The sequence below is a fragment of the Phaethon aethereus genome (genome assembly GCF_964289735.1).
Source record: "Phaethon aethereus genome assembly, chromosome: 2".
Taxonomy (NCBI): domain Eukaryota; kingdom Metazoa; phylum Chordata; class Aves; order Phaethontiformes; family Phaethontidae; genus Phaethon; species Phaethon aethereus.
The window spans coordinates 68,036,703-68,052,522 of record NC_138582.1 but is presented as its reverse complement, the minus strand read 5'-3'; the positions used below and the strand labels follow the sequence as shown (position 1 = coordinate 68,052,522).

The 15,820-nt window shown below is 41.7% G+C and overlaps 1 protein-coding gene across 2 annotated transcripts in view; it reads right to left on the bottom strand.

Annotated features, from left to right (window-relative positions):
- CARMIL1 (capping protein regulator and myosin 1 linker 1) overlaps positions 1-15,820 on the bottom strand; it is a gene marked incomplete at its 5' end in the record, with an annotated part of 195,347 nt that overhangs the window by 20,512 nt on the left and 159,015 nt on the right. For both annotated transcript variants that reach the window (XM_082015322.1, XM_082015323.1), the window contains 3 exons: positions 101-207; positions 4,201-4,397; positions 4,712-4,778. In XM_082015322.1, the coding sequence (XP_081871448.1) occupies positions 101-207; positions 4,201-4,397; positions 4,712-4,778 (371 nt within the window). The remainder of the gene's footprint in view (positions 1-100; positions 208-4,200; positions 4,398-4,711; positions 4,779-15,820) is intronic.

Sequence of the window (15,820 nt, the reverse complement as noted above, 5' to 3'; positions counted from 1 at the left end):
TATTGGGAACAGAAGTAAAACACAACTTAGAAGAGCTACTTGCCCAGCTATCAGGATGGAATTTTTAATTTAATTTTTTTTAAATTAAATTTTAACTTACTTTGAATCCATTTTTGTCACTTTCTTCGTGAAAAATTCATCCACGCCTTCATCCACTCTCCCCATGAGGCCATTCTGATCCCCTTCTGGAGGCACACCAGCAGACACCTGACAGAAGAAAAAAACCTCTCTGGTATATAATAATCTAAGCATATTTGTTTCATTGATAACAATAAAGAGTTAAGACATTATATAAGTTGCATGTGCGAACCAAACCTCAGTGCAGACAATGGAATCTCCACTGGAATTCCCCCTTTAGTCAGGTCACTTGACATGTTACATCAAACGCAAAGTACCCGAAAACACCAGTGACAAACTGGATACTGCAATGCATAAGGCCAGGAATAAATGCCTTGGGCTTGTGAGAATAGAGCACTAGTTCGTTAGAAAAGAAAAAAAAGCAGTTAAGGAAAAATTAAATCCTGATCAGGTGGTGACCTGAAGAGGAAGTATTTTCAACACCTAGTTGTTTCCTTGTTCAGAGAAAAACATATGTTCTGGATTTTGGATTTAGAGATTTAGAAACAGAGCTCCAGCAGGCTAACATAGCCTTTTATAATACATTCAGAGAGACTCTAAATACAGAATCGTGTATTTCACTTTAGGAACTAAACGCAGACTTTTGCTGAGTATCTGAAAATGGAAAACCTGTCTCCTTTCTTTGGTTTCAATGGCCACATTTTGAATGTGGGTGATTGTAGGCATCTAAACCAGGCTGACTTAGTAATACCTGCCAACCACAAAGGCCCTGTGGAGATTAGCTGGTGACTTGGCAGCATCCTGAAGATGAAACACACCGTCTCCTGGGAGGATTTCTCACGTGGTCTAGCTGCTGTACATGGCTTTGATGTGGAAAACCTCTATTACCAGTAGAGACTTCCTTCAATTTAAAAGCCATATGGAAACCTTTTCAGTGACTACAGACGACTCCACAAGACTCAACCCAGTCATATTCTTGGTAGTACTAATAACCAGGAATCAGTCTGCCACAAAATAGCAGGGTTTGTAATTTGAAGCCATTTAAATCAAGGAATCTCCTAGTTGCCACAATAACTCAGAGTAATCCCAGCTTCCTTCTTCAGCTGGAATACACACTCTTTCTACGACTCTAAAAAGAAAAATAAATACTCTTAAAAGCTGCTGTTATCATCAAACCCAGACTCATTAAGCCAGGAAAATGCACTGCATATGAACTAATGCTTTGACACATCATGAAACTTTTTACTTTCCATGGCTGAACTTGTTAGAAGCCTAGCATTTACTTTGTTATCGAAGGTAACAGTATTTTATTGATACCTGCTGCAGCAATGTAATACTGATTTGAAAAGAGCACACCTGGTAATGACTGCTTTGTTGCCAAACTGCATATTTTCTATAAAAAACAGTTTTATTGTAAGAAACACAATCACTTCTCAGACTTCTAGCTCTGCCAATTTGAGGGTTTTCTGTAGAGAACTTGTTTAGCTGGCACATCTGACCCTAGGCAGCAATGCATATGCTAACATCTGTGTTGGTCACACCAGTGCTCGTTGTCTCAATGTAACCATTTACCCTCTCAGTCAAAAAACAGTTGACATTGATGTTTCAACTGAAATACATGAACCAAAAGTGGCTGATGCATTTCAACAGAAATAAGAAACCATTTAATACTGACACTGGAGCCCTCCAGATAGTAGGAACAAACATGCAAGTATCAAAGGCAAGTGCATCTCCTGAAGGGGAAGTAACACAAGAATCCAATCATCTACAGCTAGTGAGAAGATCTACCTCAGAAACGAGAAGAGTTTGCATGTGAAAAAGCAGCAAGTTCCTAAAAATGTACTAAAGATGTCCACAAATGATGAGGGCCTAATAAGGACCTCAAGCCACAGGATTTTCTTATAGATGTTTATTGTAATGCTGTTCAGTGATCAGTGGTTAATGTAAAAGACTGAGCTCTGGTTTATTTTGTGTTTTATGTTCCTAATACTTTAAAAAAAAAGTTAAGTTTTCATTTGTCAATTGTATTTTTTTTCTTAGCCTAAGTTTAAAAGTGAGCCTTCTATGTTTCTTTAATAAGGAAATACTGGCTTGGAAGCAGCAATAAATAAGATGAATCACAATCTCTTTCATACATTAGTGATTCACCTCTTTGCTTTACTAAATCTTTACACATGATGGAAGAACATCACGTAAGATGATAAACAACTGTTTTCACCGTATTCCTTCAAAGCTACTTGGGGGTGGGTAGTGCTGAGGTCTTCTCTCCCCCTTTTTTTTCTCCCCCCTCTGAACACTCATTTCCATAAAAACTCTTGACGATTCTGCCTGCCCACCCCGCCAAGTTCAAAGTTTACATCTTCCTTTTTTCCTTCATTTTTCCCTTCTTTTCTGACATTTTTCAGCTTACAAAGAACAAATCTGTTTTACAGCAAAACCAGAGAAGTACAGCTATGATCATCTGAGACTCCTTAAATTACTAAATGGAAATAATGGGAACAGCAAACAACCTTGCTTTAAGCAGCAGCAAAGGTCAAGATTTTGCCTCTCGCATTTCAAGTGCTTTTCCTAACCACTGTTTTCTGTATTCTCAAAGTGGCAAAACCAGCAGCAAATAAATCTGCAGACAATGCCACAGTCCTCTCATGACTCTGGCCTTCAAAATTTGACCGTTTCATTTCCAGAAGCATGAAAGCAAACATCTTAAGTCTTTCAAAAATTTGTTTGGACTTGTTATGAGGTCAGAACCACTAAGGATTAAACGGTCCATAAAAATAGGACAGGGACAAATGAGTTTAAGCAAAAAAAGTTCCTTTCAATTTCTGCAACTAAATAAACTCCTAATTTCCTGATTAATTCAATGTGGATGAGCATTCCCACAACATGGCACTATCACAGGAAGTAACACTTCTCCTCTACAAGCAGTAAGCTTTTCACTTCTATTGAGCAAGATATCGTATGTCCTAGTTCCATGCCTGGTAGCAAAACACTTGCCCTCCCATGTCCCCACTGTGCGGATGGCATAGTATGCAACAAGTAAGTTTGGAATAGAGGCAACTTTAGCAACTAGGAAAACATGTGCGTTCTGCAGAACTGGAATTGGAATAAGTAAATACAGACGTGTTTTCACTACAATGGGGAGACCAGTCCTCCTGCTACCTCTATCCTTCCCTGTAAAAAGTGCAAGGGAATGGAAAGTTGGCTTGAAGGTTTCTCCATTTCCAAGTGGCACAAAAAGCACTCTACTGCCTGATACGATCTTTCCCAGCATTAGGGAAATTTCCAGGGGTCCTACCCGCCAACAATCCTCAGGGAGCAGAAGAGGCCACAGGCATGCATTACTAGGCAGCGTAACTCAGAGCAGCAATGGCTGCCCCTTGATAAGGGTTACTTACCATATCAGCTGTGCTCTCTTGCCCTGAGATAGCTCTGTAACTCCTCCAGATGTGTCCTTACCTACCCCAAGGACATACCATCACAGAAATAAATCTTTATTGATGTGGTATGCCAAGGAAATGGAACTGTGGGAACTCCACGCACATATACTTGGGTTCACATCAATGCCTTTCGTAGACAGACAGTGCTGTTCTGTTTTGCTTTTCTAAGGCAGGCTCCAGCATGAAAAGCAGATCTGTGACTATGCAGATTTGCTGGCCCAAACACCATCTTTAGTTAAGGAGCTGTGGGAAGCTGGGTGTCACAGAGTAGCTCCTCTGAGAGTTGATAGAAATAAGAATTTGTGCCAAGTTACCACATCTTAATGCAGGCAGAAAAAAGGATTAAGACTTAACAAACCCTTGCAATATAACTGTGAAGTCTCATGATATTTTGTGTGTTCCCTGTGAAAGCTCTAAGTACCTCCAGAAACTGCTCCCATGAAAAAAACAAAAGCAAATGAAAAAAAGGATAAAACACATCCTGGTTTCAGGCTGTATCAAACGAGACAAAAAGCTTGTAATTGGGATTGCACACTGAAAGACATGAATGCCAGAAGAAAAATTAAAGTAGTTGTTTATGGCTTTTAAAACTTTAACAGTTGTCCTCATTACATTGCTTTTTGCCATGAATCAGGTCTTGCAATCAAAAGAAGACATTGCCAGCAATATTTTAATGTAGACTCACTGCTGCTTGGCTGGGCTGCTGCTTTTTATTCCTTTTGGGCCTTAATTTTGTAAAGTGTTCCAGTTTTCTCCCTTCTTCTGATGGCAGCTCTGAAATGAATCCAGAACTTCGTTTGTCCGGCCTGCTGGAAGGAAATGGTGGGTCTTCTATATGGATAGGTACTTCTTCCAGTGCTTTATCTAGATCAAATTCCATTTCTAAGAGAAATCAAAACTTTCTAATTAGACTTAACATGCTATTTAAAACAAAAGACAATGCCATTCCTCTCTTTTGTGGTAAATAATTATAAATACATCTAGAGAATTCAGCCACAGTATGTTTGTGAGCAGACAGAGCACTGTGAGCAAATATTTACTACCAAATACACTAGTAGAGTCACAAAACAAGGCAACCAGTGTGGGCCTCAAACGCAATCCAGAGGGAGGGATAGTCACCTGTGCTTTTTAACCAATACCTAGAAGAATCTCAGACAAGCAAAGCAGCAAAAAGGTTTTAAGAAATTCTCACTTACCAAAAGCTCTGGACACTGGCCGGAGCATTCTACTGTGGATGCTTTTCCTTTTTGATTTAGGAGTCATCTATCAACATAAAACAAAATAAAAATTACTTTAGCGGACAGAAGAAATGACAAAGAACATCTTTTCCTTTCTATCCAACAAATCAGTTCTTCAAGCCTATGTATCATTCCAAGATCTGATTTGGTTTAACACCAGGAGGAGATGGATTTTTTTCCGCCCCTTCTCAAACATTCAGAACTTTTTCTAACTTGACATTTTGTTCAACTGACTTTGAACAGAACCAGGGAGGTAGGTTATTCTTCCATTAAAACTGCAGGTTGTACACAGGATGATTATTTGAACTGACAAAGCATCAACTCATTGATCCCCAACCGTAAAATAAGGGAACTACTAAAACCCCACCTCTGCATTTGCGATCATGAAGCACAGAAAACTTAATTACTGCATCCAGTACTACACAGTTAATGACAATATCAGGGATAGTCTCCCTGCTGTTCTGGCTTTATTTTTGATACAAAATACACCTTCCTCAGTTAGTGTATTTGTTAGCTTACATGCTGCTGGGAATGATTAAAATTCAGGTATCTATGCCTCTGGACACCACCACAGCTCACCAAACTTCCCTAGAAAAATGCAGTCTTGGGGCACACAGCCCTTCTTCAAAAAGCAAAAATACCATGTTAGTGTTAGCAGTATCTCCAGCAAACACATGACTTCCCTGGACTTTAGATACACTGAGAAGAAGTGGAAAGTTACCTTGGCATACATTCAACATAGTTACTGAAAGTTATGTGCTATTATTCTTCTCATCTTCACATTCCCAGAAAAAAGGAGTATGTTGCCTTAAGAGCACAAATACCCAGACTTAAGACCTGAGTTTGTTATTTTTGGAAGAAAATTGCCATTATTTTCTTCCCTGAACTCTCCTGAAAGTTTGCATGGCAAGACAGACAGTTTTGCTACAGGAAATGCATGCGTCACCAATTCCAGACCTCCTAACATCGCTCAGCATTGTAAGACCTTTAAAGAAAAAGTTGACCTGCAGGTTTTCTAAAGAGTTAATTTAAAATGACTCAGCATCTGCAAAGATGGGCTCCTTTTGTGGCAGTCATACATGCTGGCTTTAGTGACATCCATATACTTCCATTTACTTGCTGGTCTTGAAGCCTAATGGCTTCAAACCTGGAGTGTCAGTCAGGAAGCTGTTATGACTCACAACTCATTAACAGAATCATTAATCATGTTTAGTGGTATCAATTTTTGTGAGCCAGAAAAGACAGTTGACATTGACATTTCAAGCAAATCATGAATTAAGGTAAACATTTGCTAGTTTTTATGTATGTAAAGTTCAGTGCACAGACTTAACACGTATTGAATTCATATTGCCATCCAAAGTAGTCAGGAGGATTATTATGTCACTATTCACATGCTCAGGGTTATGACAGACTTTTGTTAACAGGAAAGTTATTATGCATCTTCTCAAGACCAGAAAAGGACTTGCAGAGTAGAGAGTGGGCAGTGATAGCATTATCTGGGCAGCAGAGCTCTCTTTTCCTTGCCATGCACATTGCTGGGAAAAAAGGTACCTTCAGCTGTTGCATGTTTCCACTTCCACATTTGACAAGCTCAGTAAATAATAAAATAATTTCAAGACCAGCCAGGAAATTGCTTGCCACCTGAGCAGACTTACCCTGAAACTAATGAGCAGGCAAAGCGTTACTGCATCAAAGGTCAGACATTACTTTCAGAGACACAAGTAAATTAAATGCAATGGGTTTGACGGCAAGTGGCTGGAGAGGTGCTGAACTTTTTGGAGTGGATTGTGCAATGGGTAGGCAGCTGGGCAGCCTCAGAACTGCGCACCTCGACAGCTGCTGATCCATCACCCAAACCTGAAACAACCAAAGGACTCCGCACCTCAGGTAAGGAAGAGTTGAAGCAGCTCGGCATTTGGGGGACAGCAATTAGGAGTCACTATCAGTAGTCCCCTGGCTTTATTTCCAGCCATAACCCATTTCTCATGTTAATGTATATTATTTGTATATATTAATTGTATATATTAATGCATGCATTTTGGTCTGCTTGCCACTTTTTTTGGTGGTGCGACTGGAAATTACATCTAGTAGGATAATGTAGCAACTAATGCTAAAGACGATCAGAAAGGAGGACAGAAAACAAGGCTGATGGGAGACCTCCGATCGCCGGTAACTTCACAGCCATGGCCAGTGTTCAGAGTGCTCCTGGATAAACATAGACAAGCAGAGAGCCGCGTCGGCCAGGTCACCAATGCAAAACAGCACAGGGCAAGTTTTGACGTTCCTGTGGAGGGACTTAAACATGGGATCCACCCAAGAGTACTGAGAGAGCTGGCAGAGGAGCTTGCCAAGCCACTCTCCATCGTTTATCAGCAGTCCTGGTTAACAGGGGAGGTCCCAGAAGACTGGAGGCTTGCCAATGTGACGCCCGTCTACAAGAAAGGCCGGAAGGAGGATCCTGGGAACTACAGGCCTGTCAGCCTGACCTCCGTTCCAGGGAAGATTATGGAGCGGTTGGTTTTGAGAGTGCTCACAGGGCATCTGCAGAACAGCCAAAGGCTCAGGCCCAGCCAGCATGGGTTCATGAAAGGCAGGTCCTGCTTGACCAACCTGATCTCCTTCTATGACCAGGTGACCCGCCTAGTGGATGAGGGAAAGGCAGTGGATGTTGTCTACCTGGACTTTAGTAAAGCCTTTGACAGCGTCTCCCACAGCATTCTCCTGGAGAAACTGGCGGCTCGTGGCTTAGACGGGTTTACTCTTCGCTGGGTGAGGAACTGGCTAGATGGCCGAGCCCAGAGAGTTGTGGTGAATGGCGTTAAATCCGGCTGGCGGCCGGTCACGAGTGGTGTTCCCCAGGGCTCGGTTCTGGGACCAGTCTTGTTCAATATCTTTATAGATGATCTGGATGAGGGAATTGAGTGCTCCCTCAGTAAGTTTGCAGATGACACCAAGCTGAGTGGGAGTGTTGATCTGCTGGAGGGTAGGAGGGCTCTGCAGAGGGATCTGGACAGGCTGGATAGATGGGCAGAGGCCAACTGTATGAGGTTTAATAAGGCCAAGTGCAGGGTCCTGCACTTTGGCCACAACAACCCCATGCAATGCTACAGGCTTGGGGAGGAGTGGCTGGAGAGCAGCCCGGCGGAAAGGGACCTGGGGGTGCTGGTTGACAGCCGGCTGAATATGAGCCGGCAGTGTGCCCAGGTGGCCAAGAAGGCCAACAGCGTCCTGGCCTGTATCAGGAATAGTGTGGCCAGCAGGAGTAGGGAAGTGATTGTGCCCCTGTACTCGGCACTGGTGAGGCCGCACCTTGAATACTGTGTTCAGTTTTGGGCCCCTCACTACAAGAAGGATGTTGAGGTGCTGGAGCGTGTCCAGAGAAGGGCAACGAAGCTGGTGAGGGGTCTGGAGCACAAGTCTTATGAGGAGCGGCTGAGGGAACTGGGGTTGTTTAGTCTGGAGAAGAGGAGGCTGAGGGGAGACCTTACCGCTCTCTACAACTACCTGAAAGGGGGTTGTGGCGACGAGGGTGTTGGTCTCTTCTCCCAAGTAACTAGTGATAGGACAAGAGGAAATGGCCTCAAGTTGCGCCAGGGGAGGTTTAGATTGGATATTAGGAAAAATTTCTTCACTGAGAGGGTGGTCAGGCATTGGAATAGGCTGCCCAGGGAGGTGGTGGAGTCGCCATCCCTGGAAGTGTTCAAAAAACGTGTGGATGTGGCGCTTCAGGACATGGTTTAGGGGGCATGGTGGTTCTGGATTAATGGTTGGACTTGATGATCTTAAAGGTCCTTTCCAACCTAGTGATTCTGTGATTCTGTGATTCCAAGACATCTCCGACAGCCAGGAACAGAATGATTTAATCTTCCTTCCCAGACAAAAAGATGACCCCAGACGACCCTGCAGAGCTTGTGCTGATGACCATAAGCCAGTCTCTGGATCACTGCTATAACTTGCTGTCAGCTTGGCATGATCCATCAGCAGCTTGGTTAAAGGCAGAGGGATAGAGATGCCTCCCATTTGTTTTAACAGCGTGAGTAACAGCTACACATACACTTTTACTTGAAAACCTTCTGTTTTCTAGCCTGTTTAGGAAGTGCACAGATGAGGGGCTTCTTGCCAAGTGAACTTTCTAGATCACACACAGAGCAAAATGGGTCAAAGCATTAATTTAAATAGGCCAGTGTGCTCTTTTTACAAAACATTTTTAGACTTAATCTCAGCTTAATATCTCAGCCACCATGCAATATGCTACAGCAGCAGAGCACATGTCATTACCAGAGGAGATACCTGAACTCCTAGGGAAAGATGTCCCCAGTCTGAGCCCCATTTCTGAGTTCATGGAAGCAGTTCAGGTTTGGCAGATGTGCACCTTCTGCCTTCCCACCACCTCTGGCCACACAAGTACAACACAGCTTTCCTGCCTTAACGTTTCACTCCTGGCCTTTACAGGGGAATAGTATCAACCTCCCCTCCTTTACTTCTTCCACATCTTCCAGGGACTCCCCATTCCAGCAGACCACCTCCTGAACTTCTTCCTCGTTTTGCCTACTTTTCCATGAGCACACTGTAGGCTGCCTGGCAGAACAAATAAAAAATTAACTGCATCTCTGGGTCTTGGGAAGCCCTGTTGGAAGTGTGCACCTATGCCACCGAGATCTCTGGAGATGGCTCCACAAGAAGATCCACAAGATGGCTCCACATCCTCTGCAGTAGATGGAAGCCAGCAAATCTCCACCATACTCCCAAATAAGGACACACTCTCATGTCACCAAGCTAACTTGAAACTCCCAGGATGTCTTCCCATGATCACCTTTCCAGATTCCTCCCTTCTGACTCCCTTCCTCAAAAAACTATCTGAGCTCTCTTGAGTTTTCCTAAATTGTATTACCAACAGTGGAAGAACACTAGTATCTTGGGAATTAAAAACAACTAAAATCACTTTATTTTGACTGCTAGAAAACAATGTGTTTTTAGCAACAGGGTCTCAGATACTCTACATTCCTTGATTATACAGATAATTGAAATTACTCTCAGTGCTGAGGGATACGCTCATTTCCAAGTTTTTCTCCTCCTCCTAAGTAATTGATATTCAATCCGATTAGATACAGTGATGCTCTGTGACCCTCCTGTCACTTCCCTTTAAGATTTCAAACTAATGAACAACTTCCCCCTCCTTCTTGAAATTCAGCTCCCCAACGCAGTCTCCCTTCAACCCTCCTTCCTGCAAAACAACATAGGGGTTTTCAGCTTCAAGAACATATTAAGGGCAACAGCACAAAAAGGTGAGAACAGCAGTCAAAAGCTCAAGGTGATTCAACCAGACAAAGAAAAATTGAGATAACCCCTGACATGTCTTCCACCCTAGAGGCAAGAAAGCCTGAGTTTATGCACATTTTTAAAACATTCTTTCATTAAGCTGGATGACGCTTAAATATAAAACCAAATCAAGAGGTTTTCTTTCTGAGCAGTAGCATTTGTGCTTATACCTCCTACGTCAACACTCTGCTTTGGTTTGGTCTTAAAGCCAAGGGATGCTTTAAATTCAGATACTGTGCTAGCTGTACCTTTTTGAAAAATCCAATCTCATCCCTGGACCGCTCCCTATTCCATTTGTAGGTGCAGATGGATGGCACTACAGTCTCCCAGGAGACTCACAAGGCAGTACAGAGGCAAATGGAGCACAAAAATGTAAACAAGTAGGCCAGAAACAGCAGAGCTAAAAAAATACTTACACTTGTACAGCAGAGAGTCTCCATGCAGCAAAAAAGAAAGAAAAAAGAATATGAATGGGGAAGACAAAGCAATAGCAGTTCTCAGGAAAGGAGGCAAAACCAGAAGTCACCAAAATAAAGAAAACTAAAGCCAAAACACTTAGAAGTCTTAGCAGGAAAGGTGACATGCAAGAATGAGGTAAAAAACCCTTGCATTTGGAAATGCTATACACTTCGTGTTTCCAGAGGATAACCACAGAAGGATGCGATCCCTCTTCTTTTATCTATACTGGGACAAATTCAGGTTTTCAGACATTTGCTTCCAATATATGGCACTCGCCAATGGTGCCAACCTACCACTTGCTGTCCCAATGTACTGTGTTTACTCATTTTGCTGGCAGCAGTAGTGAGAAAAAACGGTAATTCTATTATTTCCTAGTCTGAAGGAAGCTTCTGAATTAAAAATGGGCAGTTTGTTGTGGAAAGCAGGAGAGCAAGGAAAACAAAACAAAGCTTCTCTTGAAAGAGTGAAAAGGGATGCAAGTCTGTTCTCCTGAGGTTTAAATAAACCTAATGCAAAGCAACAGTATTTCTCTTTCCCATGAGCAGGTTTAGAGGTGCAGGCTTTCAAGCACTTTTGGCACGTTAGAAGAATGCTATTCCATTCATAAAGCACAACCTTTCCTCCCACCTTCAAAAAATTAAAAGAAAAAAAAGGAAGCAGCACAGCCACCATATGAAATGAAGCAATGCCATACCCAGTCTCTTGTGTGGTACATGACCAATCACACTCCTCCTTAGAGTTAGAAAAAACAATTATTAAAAGAGCTGTTTTCTTTTCAAGTTGAATGGGAACTGCTGCTATAACAATACTGTAGATATCAGCAGAGTGTTTATGGCAGAGGCCAATAGTTACGGTCTGGATTAAACTTCTCAGCAAGAAAGTGCTGCATTTTTAAATGGATATTGCACTGGCATTTAATTAACAGCAGTGAAACAATCTGCACATAACATGAAGTTCATCATTTAATTGCTGAAGGGATATTAAGGTCAGTTTTTCAAAGCTTTGACATTTTCAACAATAACGATCCAATTGTCACACTTCATACTTCTAAGCTTAACTGTAGCTAAAAGTTTTAAAGATACAATGGGCTATCTTTCAATAGCAAGAACGGTGTTCTTGCACACAGCTCCACTCCTTTATTTTCCTGCTGTCCTCAGGGTTTTTTTTTAATTTTTATTTTCTTTTACCTTCAGAAACTTTGGCTTTATGCAGGATCACGCAAACCTCATTACTCTCATTTTTGTATGGTATCCACACACATATACAGTCTTACACCATTTCCCTGCCTGAATCCATGTTCTCCCTTCTCTTGCCCATCTTGTATACTACCATTTACTAGGGCTTCTCTGAGATTTGCTGGAGAGACTGCAGAATACATTGAGAAACACCTCAAAAATTAAAACCATCTTAAAAGTAAATCTCCAGCACACTTCAAAAATCAATCTGCAACATGGTTTCTCTTTCCGACAGCATTCGTGGTAGTACTCCAGTGTGTTCTGTGTATTTAATGCATAGGAAAGCTATTTATATTACACAAGCAGCTGGAAATGTGGTTAGGACCAAAGAAGAGGAAGCAATCCCAGGATTTGGGGGAGTTTACAGTCTGAAGTCCTGATCCAGCAGGGGCTCATGGTAACTTGTACCTTCTACACTTCAGTGATCTCACCTAAGTGAGTGTGACTTCCGAGTTGCTTAAAAGTTAAAGGGTGCTAACAGCTTGTGGGTGGGTAGTAAAGAGGGAGAAGGAGGAGAGGGAGGCACACAGCAGGCAACAGGTTAGACAAGGAAGCACCATTAAGCAAAGCAAAGACTAAGGGACTTGCCTGAAGCCACCAAGGAATCTGGCTGCTCTGCAGGGAACCTAATGCCAGTCTTCAGACCCCTGAAGTACTACAGACCACGAGGCTATCCAACCCTTCCCTTCGTTTGCTCTCAGCATAATCACAAAATAAAGTGGTCTGCCTCCCAGCGTACACAGGCCATTGCTAAAGTCAAAATGCCAATCCACAACAAAAAATCCCAACCAAATTCAATCCAAACAAAACCACAAATTGGATCAGGGAATCATAACAATGTGCCAACTGGGAATGAAATGTCAGAAAAAATATTTTCAAGGATTCTTACAGAACATTGTAAACTAGTGCTAAATTGTTTCAGCTATATGTATTTTGTGGGGTATGACTTTTTAAGAAAGAGGCATAAGAAAACAAGGCATTTTATCACAAGTCCTGCTGTTTTGTTTTGCTGTAAGGAATCCTGACCTGTAAAGCTGCCATGACACCATTTCAGTCAATTGACATTTCCCACACCACTTCTAGTCTCCTAACTACCTTTGACAGAGATGTCACACATCTGTTGTCTCATTAAAAAAAAAAAAATCTTCAGGTATTCTTTATAATGTAGAGCAGTAAATTGACCAACTTTGCTTTTTTGCATATGAATCTTTGGACACAACATCTGTATAGAAAGCCTTAGAAACTAGAAAGTTGCTATTGCTTGCTTGAACTACTGAAGATTTTATAACATGATTTCCAGGGTAAAACCCTCAGCGTGGCTGGCGGAAATCTGGCTACGTATTTCCCAGTAGCAGCAATGGTAACCTGAATCACTGTCCTTAGAATCTTCCCCGAGTGCCACTGTCCTTGGAAAATTAAATGCAATGCTAAAATCCATGACATCTAATGGAGTATTTTACAAAAGAGCAAAGCCACCAACACATCATTTAGAAAACAAGGCCAAGTTGTGATAGGCTGCTGTTTGTTGATACAGCTGTCCTGAATGTAGCGGCTATGCATTTTTACACCAGCAGAGAATCTAGTCCTGACCTTGTATTTCAGTGTTCTGTCCTCTATATGGAAATACTGTACATAAATACAGATATTGTAAATAAATACGGCATACAAATAACCCATACTTGCATTTAAGGAGTATGTTTATTTCCTTCCCTTCCTCAAGAGTTCAATTTCTAGAGAATGAGCTGTGGTTCAGAATTAATTCAATTAGTCTCATCTAAACCAGACTGACCTTTAGAATTACTTTGTACAGCAACATTTTCTGAAAGAAAAGCAGTAGCACTGCAGTACGATAAGCTCAATAGACTTACCCTTGAACTTCTTTCATTTCACTAGCCAAGAAACTTTTCCTTTTCTACTTGTGGAGATGTGGCTCTTACTCTGTGATATTTCACCAAGTATTTCAATATATTCTTTTAATCAATATTCTGCACTTGCACCTTTCAAGTCATGTAAAATCCCTGCTAATAAATATTTCTGCATATAAATATCCCAAGCTTTTATTATGAATAGTAAAAAATACAGATGCATGAATTTAACTGAGCAGTTCCTAAAACTATTAAACTGAATCTTATTTTGCATGTTCTTAATGAGTATCCTGCAAGGAACGCTGCCTGTAACTATCACCTGCAAGAGAAAAAGCAATTCTCCGTATCATCTGTTTTCTACTTGCTCGTGAAAAGGCTAGCAGCATCTTCTACAGCAGCTGGGCTTTAAGATGAACAAAGAGGATGGTTCCAACTAATTTATTTTAGTTAAATACTAAGTGCAGAATGGAGAACTGCCGCAGGTCAGATAGCAGAAACTATGTCTTTTAATCCACCACAACCTGCTCGCTTGTGGTTGTTCATTACCTTCAGCTGTCAAACGCTGATGCAAAAATTACCTTGTTCATGACCTAAACTTCCATGTAGTAAGAAGAAAAAGCTCTTAAGCTCAGCTAATATGGAGAGGTGGACAGCCGTTTAAGGTATTCTCAGGCAATTCTTGAAAGACAGCCACCATATGTGTCAGGTGCCTTGGGCAGTAACATCATTAAAGCAATTCTGAGGCAAGGTACTCCTGAATGGATACGTTCAAAGTCTGGTGGGATGGAGCTTTGAGCAACCTGATCTAGCAAAAGATGTCCCTGCCCAGGGGGCATTGGACTAGATGACTTTAAAGGTCCCTTCCAACCCAAACTTTTCTAGAATTTTAGGAACGGAAATGTTGTATCTGCCTGCCCTACAGCTTCCCAGGACTGAGAACCAACACAACTTCTGCATCTCTCCTTCTTTCCGACAACCTGAACAGCTACCAAAAGTAGTCATTCAGGCAAAACCCAGCAGTCATCTTCCCACCATCAATAGACCCTTTGGGGCCAGATGATGCATTGTTTGCACTAAAGCAGTGACACTTTAAAGGAGAAACACTACAGGGAGACTCATCATAGTGAACCAGACACAGTTTACTCTAGATGGAGATATGGACTAGTAGCCTCCCTGCTCTGAATCATGATGGGAAGTTTTACTCTTGAAAACCCAGGCATACTTGAGCTGCTGCTCTTTTCTGACTGAAGTTTGTTTCAGACATCTTTCCAGCATGAACAGTCAATCTTTATGCCCCTCAGACACTTGGTGATATACTTTGTGAAGTTAAACATTAAAAAAAACCCAACCATCCAACCAACAACCTTATGAATTCCTGTCAGGAACTACTATATCAAGATATCTGCCTAATAAAAACAAGAGATATCTTGATAGGCAACTAGCAAATATTTGTGTTTCCCATACAGGGTCTTAATATATTTGAGTTGAGTATTTTGAGTTTCTTCTCTACAACAAACTGATAGAAAGGGTCAATCACAATTACCCAAGAGAGGATGGCAAAACTCAAAGGCTGGTCTATGGAGTGCCAGCACCTAAGTGTGATACGTGATTTAAATAATGCTGCTGGGTCAGACAGTCATGGGGCAGCACATGAGCCTAGGAAGGACAGAAACACCATCAAAGAGGAAGATGCCTACCCTGCAATGTAGGATTGCCCACCCGCAGGTGTGGAAGCAAGCACTGGCAGGCAACAAGGCACTGGAATCTGCAATTTCTCAGAGAATATGGACACAAACTTCCCCTGGAGTATCTAGATACCATGGTATTGGAAATGACCCACAGCTAAAACGTACAAGATAAAAAGGTTCTGATCAGCTTTGAATGAAGCTACCCTAACTTTTCAATCGCTTTGTCTTTCTATCCTTTTAGTATTCTTTAACATCTGCTTACTTGAAGGTTTTTTTCACAAGTTTAAGTGCTTTTGGCTTCAGATCAGTATTCCAATCCTGTCACTACTGACCTCAAAAATTCACACTAATTTGATCTTTACTCAAATGAAGTATGATCTTACTGCAGAGATACACCCACCACTTCGCAATGAGGTTTTAGCTGACCTGAATAACATCAAAAGAAGGAATCTATTTACTTCTAAGTTCTCCTCTAGTCTGAGACAGAGATGTTTTGAGAGG